Source organism: Apostichopus japonicus, chromosome 2 (assembly GCF_037975245.1).
Source record: "Apostichopus japonicus isolate 1M-3 chromosome 2, ASM3797524v1, whole genome shotgun sequence".
Taxonomy (NCBI): Eukaryota; Metazoa; Echinodermata; class Holothuroidea; order Aspidochirotida; family Stichopodidae; genus Apostichopus; species Apostichopus japonicus.
This window is the reverse complement of record NC_092562.1, coordinates 4,953,413-4,966,353: the sequence shown is the minus strand read 5'-3', so window position 1 is coordinate 4,966,353 and position 12,941 is coordinate 4,953,413. Positions and strand designations below refer to the sequence as shown.

The window sequence follows — 12,941 nt, the reverse complement described above, 5'->3', positions numbered from 1 at the left end:
AAATATATATATATATATATATATATATATATATATATATATATATATATATATATATATATATATATATATATACATATATATATTGGATACCCCAAGAGAAGTACGTAGTTGCATCTTTGCAAAGTAGTATATAATTTGAGAATCATCTTCGACAGTTAAACCGCATCTGACTTTCCTCTGTAAATCACCAAATAACCGATTAACTACAGTGATTTTTTAAAATTGTCTTTTTCGGTTCTGATATGTACTCCCAAAGAGGCAATAATGATAAGCTTCATTCTTAACTAAGTATTTTTCCCTTCACAAATGATAAGTGAATGAAATGTTGGTAAGTCAGCGAAGTGTGACCTGTCTTTCACTTTCAAAATAGTACTGAGACGCATGCGGCTTTGATATCTTACAGATAAGTAATCATGTATAATAGTATACACAGCAGAAAATGATTTGGTATTACAGCAGAGAAGCGTTAATGCGTCAATACATATATGAGTCGATGTGAAAGGTCCATTGCAGATCAGTTGTGTTTGGTGTATATTACAGGTTCAAGTGCAACTATAAGAGCGTAGGTGCTGCATATCTGTGCTGTATATGATATATACGTATTGCGATTTTTTGTGATATCGTATTGCAACGACTTCTGAAACATTCCTTCTTTCAATTATATCATGGATTACAGATGAACAAACTGCCCCTGTCACCGACATTACTACAACCGTAGGCGACCCTGACGATGATGTGACTCAAGTGACCGATATACAAACTGACGTTGTGTCTCAAGAAGTAACGATCATGGGTACGGACAGCGAAGTTGTCCAGCTAACAGGTGATCAAACTGAGGGAGATTCAGTCTTTGCTACAGTCACGGATACCGATGGAGGTCAATTCGGGGTTACAGATGCCCAGACCGGTGTGGTCTCGGATTTGGTTACCATCATGGGAACAGACAGCGAAGTTGTCCAGCTAACAGATGATCAAACTGACGGAGATACGGTCTTTGCTACAGCCACAGATACCGATGGCAGTCGAGTCGAAGTTACAGATGCCCAGACCGATGTGGTCTCGGATTTGGTTACCATCATGGGCACGGACAGCGAAGTTGTCCAGCTAACAGGTGGTCAAACTCCCGGAGATTTAGTCTTTGCTACAGTCACAGATACCGATGGCAGTCAAGTCGAAGTTACAGATGCCCAGACCGATGTGGTCTCGGATTTGGTTACCATCATGGGTACTGACAGCGAAGTTGTCCAGCTAACAGGTGATCAAACTGATGGAGATACGGTCTTTGCTACAGCCACAGATACCGAGGGCAGTCAAGTCGATGTTACAGATGCCCAGACTGATGTGATCTCGGATTTGGTTACCATCATGGGCACGGACAGCGAAGTTGTCCAGCTAACAGGTGGTCAAACTCCCGGAGATTTAGTCTTTGCTACAGTCACAGATACCGATGGAGGTCAATTCGGGGTTACAGATACCCAGACCGATGTGGTCTCGGATTTGGTTACCATCATGGGCACGAACAGCGACGTTGTCCAGCTAACAGGTGATCAAACTGACGGAGATTCAGTCTTTGCTACAGTCACAGATAGCGATGGAGGTCAATTCGGGCTTACAGATGCCCAGACCGATGTGGTCTCGGATTTAGTTACAATCATGGGCACGAACAGCGAAGTTGTCCAGCTAACAGGTGATCAAACTGACGGAGATACAGTCTTTGCTACAGCCACAGATACCGAGGGCAGTCGAGTCGAAGTTACAGATGCCCAGACCGATGTAGTCTCGGATTTGGTTACCATCATGGGAACAGACAGCGAAGTTGTCCAGATAACAGGTGATCAAACTGACGGAGATACAGTCTTTGCTACAGCCACAGATACCGATGGCAGTCAAGTCGAAGTTACAGAAGCCCAGACTGATGTGATCTCGGATTTGGTTACCATCATGGGCACGGACAGCGAAGTTGTCCAGCTAACAGGTGGTCAAACTCCCGGAGATTTAGTATTTGCTACAACCACAGATACCGATGGCAGTCAAGTCGAAGTTACAGAAGCCCAGACTGATGTGATCTCGGATTTGGTTACCATCATGGGCACGGACAGCGAAGTTGTCCAGCTAACAGGTGATCAAACTGAGAGAGATACAGTCTTTGCTACAGCCACAGATAGCGATGGCAGTCAAGTCGAAGTTACAGAAGCCCAGACCGATGTGGTCTCGGATTTGGTTACCATCATGGGTACAGACAGCGAAGTTGTCCAGCTAACAGGTGATCAAACTGACGGAGATACAGTCTTTGCTACAGCCACAGATAGCGATGGCAGTCAAGTCGAAGTTACAGATGCCCAGACTGATGTGATCTCGGATTTGGTTACCATCATGGGCACGGACAGCGAAGTTGTCCAGCTAACAGGTGGTCAAACTCCCGGAGATTTAGTCTTTGCTACAACCACAGATACCGAGGGCAGTCAAGTCGAAGTTACAGAAGCCCAGACCGATGTGGTCTCGGATTTGGTTACCATCATGGGTACAGACAGCGAAGTTGTCCAGCTAACAGGTGATCAAACTGAGAGAGATACAGTCTTTGCTACAGCCACAGATAGCGATGGCAGTCAAGTCGAAGTTACAGAAGCCCAGACCGATGTGGTCTCGGATTTGGTTACCATCATGGGTACAGACAGCGAAGTTGTCCAGCTAACAGGTGATCAAACTGACGGAGATACAGTCTTTGCTACAGCCACAGATAGCGATGGCAGTCAAGTCGAAGTTACAGATGCCCAGACTGATGTGATCTCGGATTTGGTTACCATCATGGGCACGGACAGCGAAGTTGTCCAGCTAACAGGTGGTCAAACTCCCGGAGATTTAGTCTTTGCTACAACCACAGATACCGAGGGCAGTCAAGTCGAAGTTACAGAAGCCCAGACCGATGTGGTCTCGGATTTGGTTACCATCATGGGTACAGACAGCGAAGTTGTCCAGCTAACAGGTGATCAAACTGACGGAAATTCGGTCTTTGCTACAGCCACAGAAACCGATGGCAGTCAAGTCGAAGTTACAGAAGCCCAGACCGATGTGGTCTCGGATTTGGTTACCATCATGGGTACAGACAGCGAAGTTGTCCAGCTAACAGGTGATCAAACTGACGGAGATTCGGTCTTTGCTACAGTCACAGATACCGATGGAGGGCAATTTGGGGTTACAGATACCCAGACCGATGTGGTCTCGGATTTGGTTACCATCATGGGTACAGACAGCGAAGATGTCCAGCTAACAGGTGATCAAACTGACGGAGATTCGGTCTTTGCTACAGTCACAGATACCGATGGAGGGCAATTTGGGGTTACAGATACCCAGACCGATGTTGTGTCGGATTTGGTTACCATCATAGGTACAGACAGCGAAGTTGTCCAGCTAACAGGTGCTCAAACTGACGGAGACACAACGGTTGTTTCAATAACAAATACAGACGATGACGTAGAGGGTGTTACGGATGCCCAAACTAATGTTGTCTCCGACGTAGTAACCATCATGGTTACGGACGGCGATCTTATCCAGGGTGCAACTGCTCAAACTGACGGAGATTCAGGCAGTTCTTCAGCCACGGTTACCGATGACGACATTAGTTCGACAGGGATACCAACTGAGTCTGCATCTGTTCTTGATGATCTCCTTCAGACGCAAGCAGCAAGGACATCACAATTTGACTCTGTAACCGCAACAGCTAACGGTATGTGAAATATTCATTCATTAAAAAAAAACAGGAAATATCTCACATTTTCGCACATTCCATTGGCTATAAATGTTTCTGCACACACATAATGCGTATTTGCGTACTTATTTTCCAGGACACCCGATATTCTACCCTAATAATAAGTTATAAAGTATTAATAAGAAGGAAGGACATCTTACGAAAGGATTCCTCTCCAGGATGTTTCACGATGTCATACCCTTGGGTTAGCTGTTAAACACTCAACTGTACCTGAATGAGCTTCCATTAACAAGGCAATGATCTGTGTCAATTGGTATACTTTCAGCGTGTTAAAATACATGATTTGCATGAGTATAATTGTGCCAGTCGTAAATTAACATTTCAATTTCCAACACGCGATGACACGATATTGGTCATTCTGGACGAATGTTAAGCCCTACAATGGAATGATTTTAGTATGAAATGAATATTTAATATTTTTCCAATATCTCCATAGAACCCCCGGTGCGTCCTTCACAGCAAAATACTTACTAATAACAATGTATGTGTGTTATGTTGAATAGGGGAAAGAGAGACCCCATTTATACTTTGATCCATGCCATATTGAACATAAAAGATTTTTGCTTTACACGCCTCAGGAACGGTGGGACCACCAGAAGATGTTATTGGTTTAACTGAAGAAGTCCTGCCGAATGAATCTGATGTCACCACTATAACCGATGGAGAAGGTATGGCTTGTTACTAATGCTGAAATTGTATTTTTCAATTAACACTTCGATTTACGTTCAACTTGCCAAACTCTGGTGATACTGTACGCGTTAAAGAGACAATAATGTACTAGAAAACAAATTAATATATTATTATTATTGTCCAACAAATTCGCTTCATGTAAAGATACAATAGGGCAGAGTCAACAAAAGACTGAAAATGAAACAAAAAAGCAACACAAAATTTGCTAAACTGGATGAACAGATAACACACTAAACGTATAGCTAGATAGGTAGCTGATTATCATTGTAAATATTACATGGGTTGATAAGAATCAGGAAAAGTTACGAAACTAACGCCTGAAGTGGTTGTCCCTCAATTTTGATAATGCGGAGAGTTTTCTTATCTTTAAGATGTTTCGACACGAACGATGGTTTTTAATTTGACTTCTATGTGAATTGTACCTATAGTACAGTGTGCGCAAGTGTATGCACAATGCACAATCTAATCGGGTTCAGTATATATATATATATATATATATATATATATATATATATATGTAATATATATATATATATAATATATTTATATTATATATATATATATATATTATATCAGTTGTGTAAGTAATGAATAATATTTCCCATGAAGTGACATCAAATTATTCCATATGCCATAAATGCTATAATCATTAGTCTGACTGCGCATTTCGTGGACTTTCAAAAGCGCTCACCTGGATGTTCTCACCCCCTGTTTATTCCCGGATATAAGGGGCATGAGGAGACAATTTAGCACAGTATACAATGGTTTTACGTTGGCATAAAAACGCATGTTGGAAACTAATTGTGGGTGACCATTATTTCCATCTTTAACATAATTTGAGATGACATTGATAACCGTTAACTGCTTTTGTACTCAAAATACAGGAATGAATGATGTTGGCACGGGGTTTTCAAATATATATTTGAAATTTAATCACCGTAACTAACATTTAGTTTATATTATGAAGATGGTCATTGTTGAATGCCCTCAAATTGTAGGTTTAAGTTTCGGATTGCGCAGACTCCTTGTATATATATATATATATATATATACGATCGATATATATATATTACGATATATATATATATATATATATATATATATATATATATATATAGGTATATCTGTGACAATGACATCCTAAAAATTATTTTAATTACGATAATAACAAGAAACCTTCTCTTTACCTTGTCAGATTTTCAATGTACACCGGTAACGGGAATGTGTACTCTCTACCTGCCGTACGGTTATGCCACATTGGACACAGTGTTTCCTGTCAACCTCGATCAACCTGTAAATACTGTACCAGAAATACGAGACAACCAATTCTTCTCTTTGATAGACTGTGGATTTGATCTCGCTGTGGAAGTATGTGGTCTGCTTTTTCCTCCTTGTCCGTCAGAGGGTGTTACAACTGAAGTTTGTTCTTACAGATGTCCATTACTTGAAGAAGCGTGCGACATTTTAAATTTCTTGACTCCTTTTGACTGTTCTCAGTTAACGTTTAACGACACTGGACCTGACGGACGATGTTCTGATGGTGAGTTCGTATTAGGAGTGTAGGAAGTTATCGAAAAGACTTGGGGTGGGGTTGGGGGCTAGGGGGACCGGTCGGATCTGCGGTTTTCCCTGTATAATTAAAATTGTAGATGCAGCAGTGGACCATATAGGCCTTACCAAGATGTTGACTGTTTTTGTCTACAAATGTCTACCTTTTATTATTTCAGTTTTGTGCGATATTACTTTTTCATGATCCCTATTAATTGGGTGTGGTACAAATTAGGCAGAAGAGATGTTTTCCTGTCTCCTGTTGGTAAATTAATTACAAGCATATACGAGAAACAGCAAGGGACACTGTGTATATAAACTGGTGGCATTCTGACCTTAGGGGTAACGAAGTTTGATAGGCAGTGAATCCGTCATTATTAAATCAATACTATTTGAGTTGTTAGAGGGAGGTATACATGTCTTCATATTTATAGATTTGGATGATGCGATATAACTTTGTAATGAACTCAATATACTGAAGTACATCGATTTCTTCCATTTACTGGTCCAGGTTTTCTATAGCGTTGTGGCGCCAAATTATTTGTAATAAAAAACTCCTTCTGATTTTGCACATCCACGGAGAACAACTAAACAGTTTTATAAACATTTATGATTAGGATTAGCAAAGCTACCAAGATTAAGTCTTCGAGATATCAATGTGTAGAGTTCAACATAGTTAGCAACCATATTTGATATACGGATCGAACAGAACCTACAAAAGGGTAGCACTTTAGTTTCTATTTACTCTCCTTTTCAAGTTTTCGTTCGTAAACATTATCACAAAACGTATTTACAGATAACAATGATTTATAAATTAGAAAACCTATGATTTTCCAATAATGATTAGCAATATTAAGTGATGGATCGTGGCAATGGTTCCTTAATGCCACTCGTTATCAACATTATTCAAAGATATCTTGCGCAAAATATGTTCCTTATTAAATATGATTTCTCTTTATAACTGTTTCTGAGACTTATTGACGAAATTGGGCATTCACCTCCTGTGATGTCCCATTATCTACCAAGTCTCCGGCATAGTCCCTTAGTCATTACACGCCCTCATTTTATTTCCTTTAGTGCAAGTCTCCATTAAAGATATACTTTGTATTCGTGCAGGTAATCCTACCAGCAGCCCACGTTTCACTGGAGTAACAGTTGCGGTTGATGGTTCTTCTACATTACCAATAACAGAATTGTCGGATAAAGTAACCGATCCCGAGGGCGTTGTCGTCCTCACTACGGAAGTTGCTTCCGAGGAAATGACTGAAGCCATATCGGAGGTTGTCTCAGATTTGATAACGGATGTTGATGACATCCGATCAACAGAAGATGTCGAAGACATTACACGACCAACTGTTGTCGATGTCACTCTCATTGCTACGGATCTACAAACTGATGTCATCACAGAGATAGTCTCAGATGTTGCAACAGATATAGGTACAATTCGATCCACAGAAAGTGAAGGGGAGGAACTTGTCCCTACAACTGAAATCGATAGCGGTACCTTACTAGCCACTGCTTTTGTTACCGACGAACTAACTGAAGAAGTTTCCGAGATGGTCTCTGACGGTAGAACCGATGGTGATTCCATTCGGTCTACTGTAGGTGTCTCGGGTGTTTTGTTAACAGATGTAAGAACTGATCTTGTATCCGATGTTGACGATGCAACCGATATGTTAAGTAACGTATTCTCAGATGTTGTAACAGTTGTTGATGGGATAAGAACAACGGACGCACAGACCAATATTCCCACAAATGTCAATACAGATTTTTTAAAGACAGAAACAGACGGCGTGGAGGTTACAGGTATAAAATTTACATCTAAATTTCTTTCACAGTAACAATTAGTTGACGCCATACGTCCTTTATATATATGAATAAGGCATCAGTCAGTTGGGAGTTAGTTCGAAGCATTATTATATATATATCTTCGGTTCAGTTGATGGGGTCCTTCACATTATTCGTCACAATCACCGTATAAACAATTGAGAGGATTAACTGTTAAAGGGAAAGGAAAGAGTTAACATATATATAAATATTTGGTGGAATTTTAATTGTGACATTCTGAATCAAACCATGTTTAATGACTGAATTTTCATTTATAAAATCTTCACATTTTCTAGCTCCACTCGAAGAACTTGAAACAACAGAAATGTTATCAACAGAAATAGGTAATGTTGACCTATATATATATATGTATGCTATATATGTATTTGCTCCCACTCTCTTTTTAATACACCGTTGAAATTTCTAAAGTAAACAAATAATGACAAACCGTTTTAATTACAACCATGGCATCTAAAGTAGGATATAGGTCGTGTCTGTTATGAACGTATGGTAGGTCAAGAACGAATCGTGGTGTGTGTTTTAAAGAATCCAAACAGGTTAAGGAATTTAGGCATCACATTGGCATTAATTTAACCAACTTAACAAATGAAATGTTTCCAAGGTTGTAACAAGGCGAGAGAAAGTATCCCATACGCTCAATCATGTACATAAAGTCAACCAAATCCCTGACATCAAATAAATTCTCCTTTTTTTTCTCAGCTGTAGAATGCACGGGTTTAACGGGAATGTGTCAAATGTATTTGCAGTACAACACGTCGACAATAGATGCATTATTTCCGGTAAATCTGGAACTGTTGATACCAATAGAAGCCGTCAGACTTTTAGATCAGTTAATATTGGCATCTTGTCCAACCGAATTAATTATGGATGCCTGTTTAGTTTTAAATCCTCCATGTCCAACTGAAGGAGTGGTTGTAGATCTAACACCATCCCAGTGTAACAGACTTCGACAGAACTGTTCCGTATTAAATCAAATAATTCCTCTCAACTGCTCTGAGGCAAGTAGTACTCAAACAGACTCTGGTGGACTCGTTTCGCAAAGTAAGTCACGATAAAAGTTGTTACTGTAATCCCAAAATTTATTGACACAACTGTAAGATAATATTAATCAAGTTTATACGTCTGAGAATTGTATAGTAAGTTAAAAAAAAAAATTATTCTTCAGTTTCGATTGTTTTTTGAAATCATATCAAATGTCCCATCTTCGTTGTGACATTATGGTGCCCCATTATTTGAAATAAGAAAATAAAACTTCTGATTTTGCACATCCACGAAGAACAACTAAAATAATTTCATGAACATATATAATAAGGATTAGCAGAGATACAAAAGGGTAAGTCTTCGAGATATCAATGTTCAAAGGTAAACATAGTTAGCAACCATTTTTGACATGTACGAAAAACTGAACCTACAAAAGGGTAACACTTTAGTTTCTATTTACTTTACTTTTCAAGTTTTTGTTTCGTTAATTTTGTAACAAAAGGTAAATACAGATAATTTTAATGTATATATTAGAGAACATACCATTCAATAATGATTAGCACTAATCACTGATGTATTGTGGCAATGCTTCCGTAATGCCACTCGTTATAATCAATCTTATTTAGAGGTATCATGAGCAAAATTTCTTCCTTATGAAATAAGATTCCTCTTTATAACTGTTTCTGAGATTCATTGAAAATATACGAAATTGGGCATTCACCTCCTGTGATGTCCCTGTATCTGCTAAGTCTCCGTCATAGTCCCTTTGTTATTACACGCCCTCATTGCATTTCCTTTAGTGCAAGTCTCCATTAAAGATTTTCTTTGTATTCGTGCAGGTAATCCTACAAGCAGCCCACGTTTTACTGGAGTAACAGTTGCGGTTGATGGTTCTTCTACATCACCAATGACAGAAGTGTCGGATATAGTAACCAATCCCGAGGGCATTGTCGTCCTCACTACGAAAGTTGCTTCCGAGGAAATGACTGAAGTCATATCGGAGGTTGTCTCAGATTTGATAACGGATGTTGATGAGATCCGATCAACAGAAGACGTCGAAGACATTACACGACCAACTGTTGTCGATGTCACTCTCCTTGCTACGGATCTACAAACTGATGTCATCACAGAGATAGTCTCAGATGTTGCGACAGATATAGGAACAATTCGATCCACAGAAAGTGAAGGGGAGGAACTTGGCCCTACGACTGGAGTCGATAGCGGTACCTTCCTAGCCACTGCTTTTGTTACCGACGAACTAACTGAAGAAGTTTCCGAGATGGTCTCTGACGGTAGAACCGATGGTGATTCCATTCGGTCTACCGAAGGTGTCTCGGGTGTTCTGTTAACAGATGTAAGAACTGAGCTTGTATCCGATGTTGACGATGCAACCGATATGTTAAGTAACGTTTTCTCAGATGTTGTAACAGTTATAGATGATAAAAGAACAACGGAAACACAAACCGATATTCCCACAAATGTCAATACAGATGTTTTAAGGACAGAAACAGACGGCGTGGAGGTTACAGGTATAAAATCTACATCTAAATTTCTTTCACAGTAACAATTAGTTGACGCCATACGTCCTTTATATATATGAATATATTAACGTCATAAGGCATCAATCACTTGGGAGTTAGTTCGAAGCATTATTATATATATATATATATCTTCGGTTCAGTTGATGGGGTTCTTCACATTATACGTCATAATCACCGTAAAAGCAATTGGGAGGAATAACTGTAAAAGGGAAAGGAAAGAGTTAACATATATATAAACATTTGGTGAAATTTCAATCAATTTTGACATTCTGAATCAAACCATGTTTAATGATTGAATTTTCATTTACCAAATCTTCACCTTTTTCTAGCTCCTCTCGAAGAACTTGAAACAACAGAAATGTTATCAACAGAAATAGGTAATGTTGACCTATATATATATGTATGCTATATATGTTTTCGCTCCCACTCTCTTTTTAATACACCGTTGAAATTTCTAAAGTAAACAAATAATGACAAACCGTTTAAATCAAAACCATGTCATCTAAAGTAGGATAAAGGTCATGTCTGTTATGAACGTATGGTAGGTCAAGAACGAATCGTGGTGTGTGTTTTAAAGAATCCACACAGGTTCAGGAATTTAGGCATCACATTGGCATTAATTTAACCAACTTAACAAATGAAGTGTTTCCAAGGTTGTTACAAGGCGAGAAAAGGTATCCCATACGCTCAATCATGTACATAAAGTCAACCAAATCCCTGACATTAAATACATTCTCCTTTTTTTTCTCAGCTGTAGAATGCACGGGTTTAACGGGAATGTGTCAAATGTATTTGCCGTACAACACGTCGACAATAGATGCATTATTTCCGGTAAATCTGGAACTATTGTTACCAATAGAAGCCGTCAGACTTTTAGATCAGTTAATATTGGCATCTTGTCCAACCGAATTAATTATGGATGCCTGTTTAGTTTTAAATCCTCCATGTCCAACTGAAGGAGTGGTTGTAGATCTAACACCATCCCAGTGTAACAGACTTCGACAGAACTGTTCCATATTAAATCAAATAATTCCTCTCAACTGCTCTGAGGCAAGTAGTACACAAACAGACTCTGGTGGACTCGTTTCGCAAAGTAAGTCACGATAAAAGTTGTTACTGTAATCCAAAAATTTATTGACACAACTGTAAGATAATAGTTACTGAAGTTTAAACGTCTGACAATTGTATAGTTAGTTAAAAAAAATATATTCTTCAGTTTCGATTGTTATCTGAAATTATATTCAATGTCCCATCTTCGTTGTGGCATTATGGTGCCCAATTATTTGACATAAGAAAATAAAACTTCTGATTTTGCATATCCACGAAGAACAACTAAAATAATTTCATGAACATATATAATAAGGATTAGCAGAGATACAAAAGGGTAAGTCTTCGAGATATCAATGTTCAAAGGTAAACATAGTTAGCAACCATTTTTGACATGTACGAAAAACTGAACCTACAAAAGGGTTACACTTAAGTTTCTATTTACTTTACTTTTCAAGTTTTTGTTTCGTTAACGTTGAAACAAAAGGTAAATACAGATAATAATAATAATGAATATATTAGAGAACGTACCATTCAATAATGATAAGCACTAATCACTGATGTATTGTGGCAATGCTTCCGTAATGCCACTCGTTATAATCAATCTTATTTAGAGGTATCATGAGCAAAATTTCTTCCTTATGAAATAAGATTCCTCTTTATAACTGTTTCTGAGATTCATTGAAAATATACGAAATTGGGCATTCACCTCCTGTAATGTCCCTGTATCTGCCAAGTCTCCGTCATATTCCCTTAGTCATTACACGCCCTCATTGCATTTTCTTTAGTGCAAGTCTCCATTAAAGATTTTCTTTGTATTCGTGCAGGTAATCCTACCAGCAGCCCACGTTTCACTGGAGTAACAGTTGCGGTTGATGGTTCTTCTACATCACCAATAATAGAAGTGTCGGATATAGTAACCGATCCCGAGGGCGTTGTCGTCCTCACTACGGAAGTTGCTTCCGAGGAAATGACTGAAGCCATATCGGAGGTTGTCTCAGATTTGATAACGGATGTTGATGACATCCGATCAACAGAAGATGTCGAAGACATTACACGACCAACTGTTGTCGATGTCACTCTCATTGCTACGGATCTACAAACTGATGTCATATCAGATATAGTCTCAGATGTTGCAACAGATATAGGTACAATTCGATCTACAGAAAGTGAAGGGGAGGAACTTGTCCCTACAACTGAAATCGATAGCGGCACCTTACTAGCCACTGCTTTTGTTACCGACGAACTAACTGAAGAAGTTTCCGAGATGGTCTCTGACGGTAGAACCGATGGTGATTCCATTCGGTCTACTGTAGGTGTCTCGGGTGTTCTTTTAACAGATGTAAGAACTGAGCTTGTATCCGATGTTGACGATGCAACCGATATGTTAAGTAACGTTTTCTCAGATGTTGTAACAGTTATTGATGAGATTAGAACAACGGAAACACAGACCGATATTCCCACAAATGTCAATACAGATGTTTTAAGGACAGAAACAGACGGCGTGGAGGTTACAG

The 12,941-nt window shown here is 38.9% G+C and overlaps 1 protein-coding gene across 30 annotated transcripts in view; it reads left to right on the top strand.

The window, feature by feature from the left end:
- LOC139975283 (uncharacterized) overlaps nt 1-12,941 on the top strand; it is a 103,285-nt gene that overhangs the window by 8,545 nt on the left and 81,799 nt on the right. For 26 of the 30 annotated variants that reach the window (XM_071983288.1, XM_071983316.1, XM_071983307.1 and 23 more), the window contains exons 3-12: nt 680-3,727; nt 4,348-4,437; nt 5,655-5,999; nt 7,124-7,813; nt 8,131-8,178; nt 8,555-8,896; nt 9,676-10,365; nt 10,707-10,754; nt 11,129-11,470; nt 12,252-12,941. In XM_071983288.1, the coding sequence (XP_071839389.1) occupies nt 680-3,727; nt 4,348-4,437; nt 5,655-5,999; nt 7,124-7,813; nt 8,131-8,178; nt 8,555-8,896; nt 9,676-10,365; nt 10,707-10,754; nt 11,129-11,470; nt 12,252-12,941 (6,333 nt within the window). The remainder of the gene's footprint in view (nt 1-679; nt 3,728-4,347; nt 4,438-5,654; nt 6,000-7,123; nt 7,814-8,130; nt 8,179-8,554; nt 8,897-9,675; nt 10,366-10,706; nt 10,755-11,128; nt 11,471-12,251) is intronic. The other 4 variants (XM_071983101.1, XM_071983191.1, XM_071983332.1 and 1 more) reach the window with 4 other exon arrangements.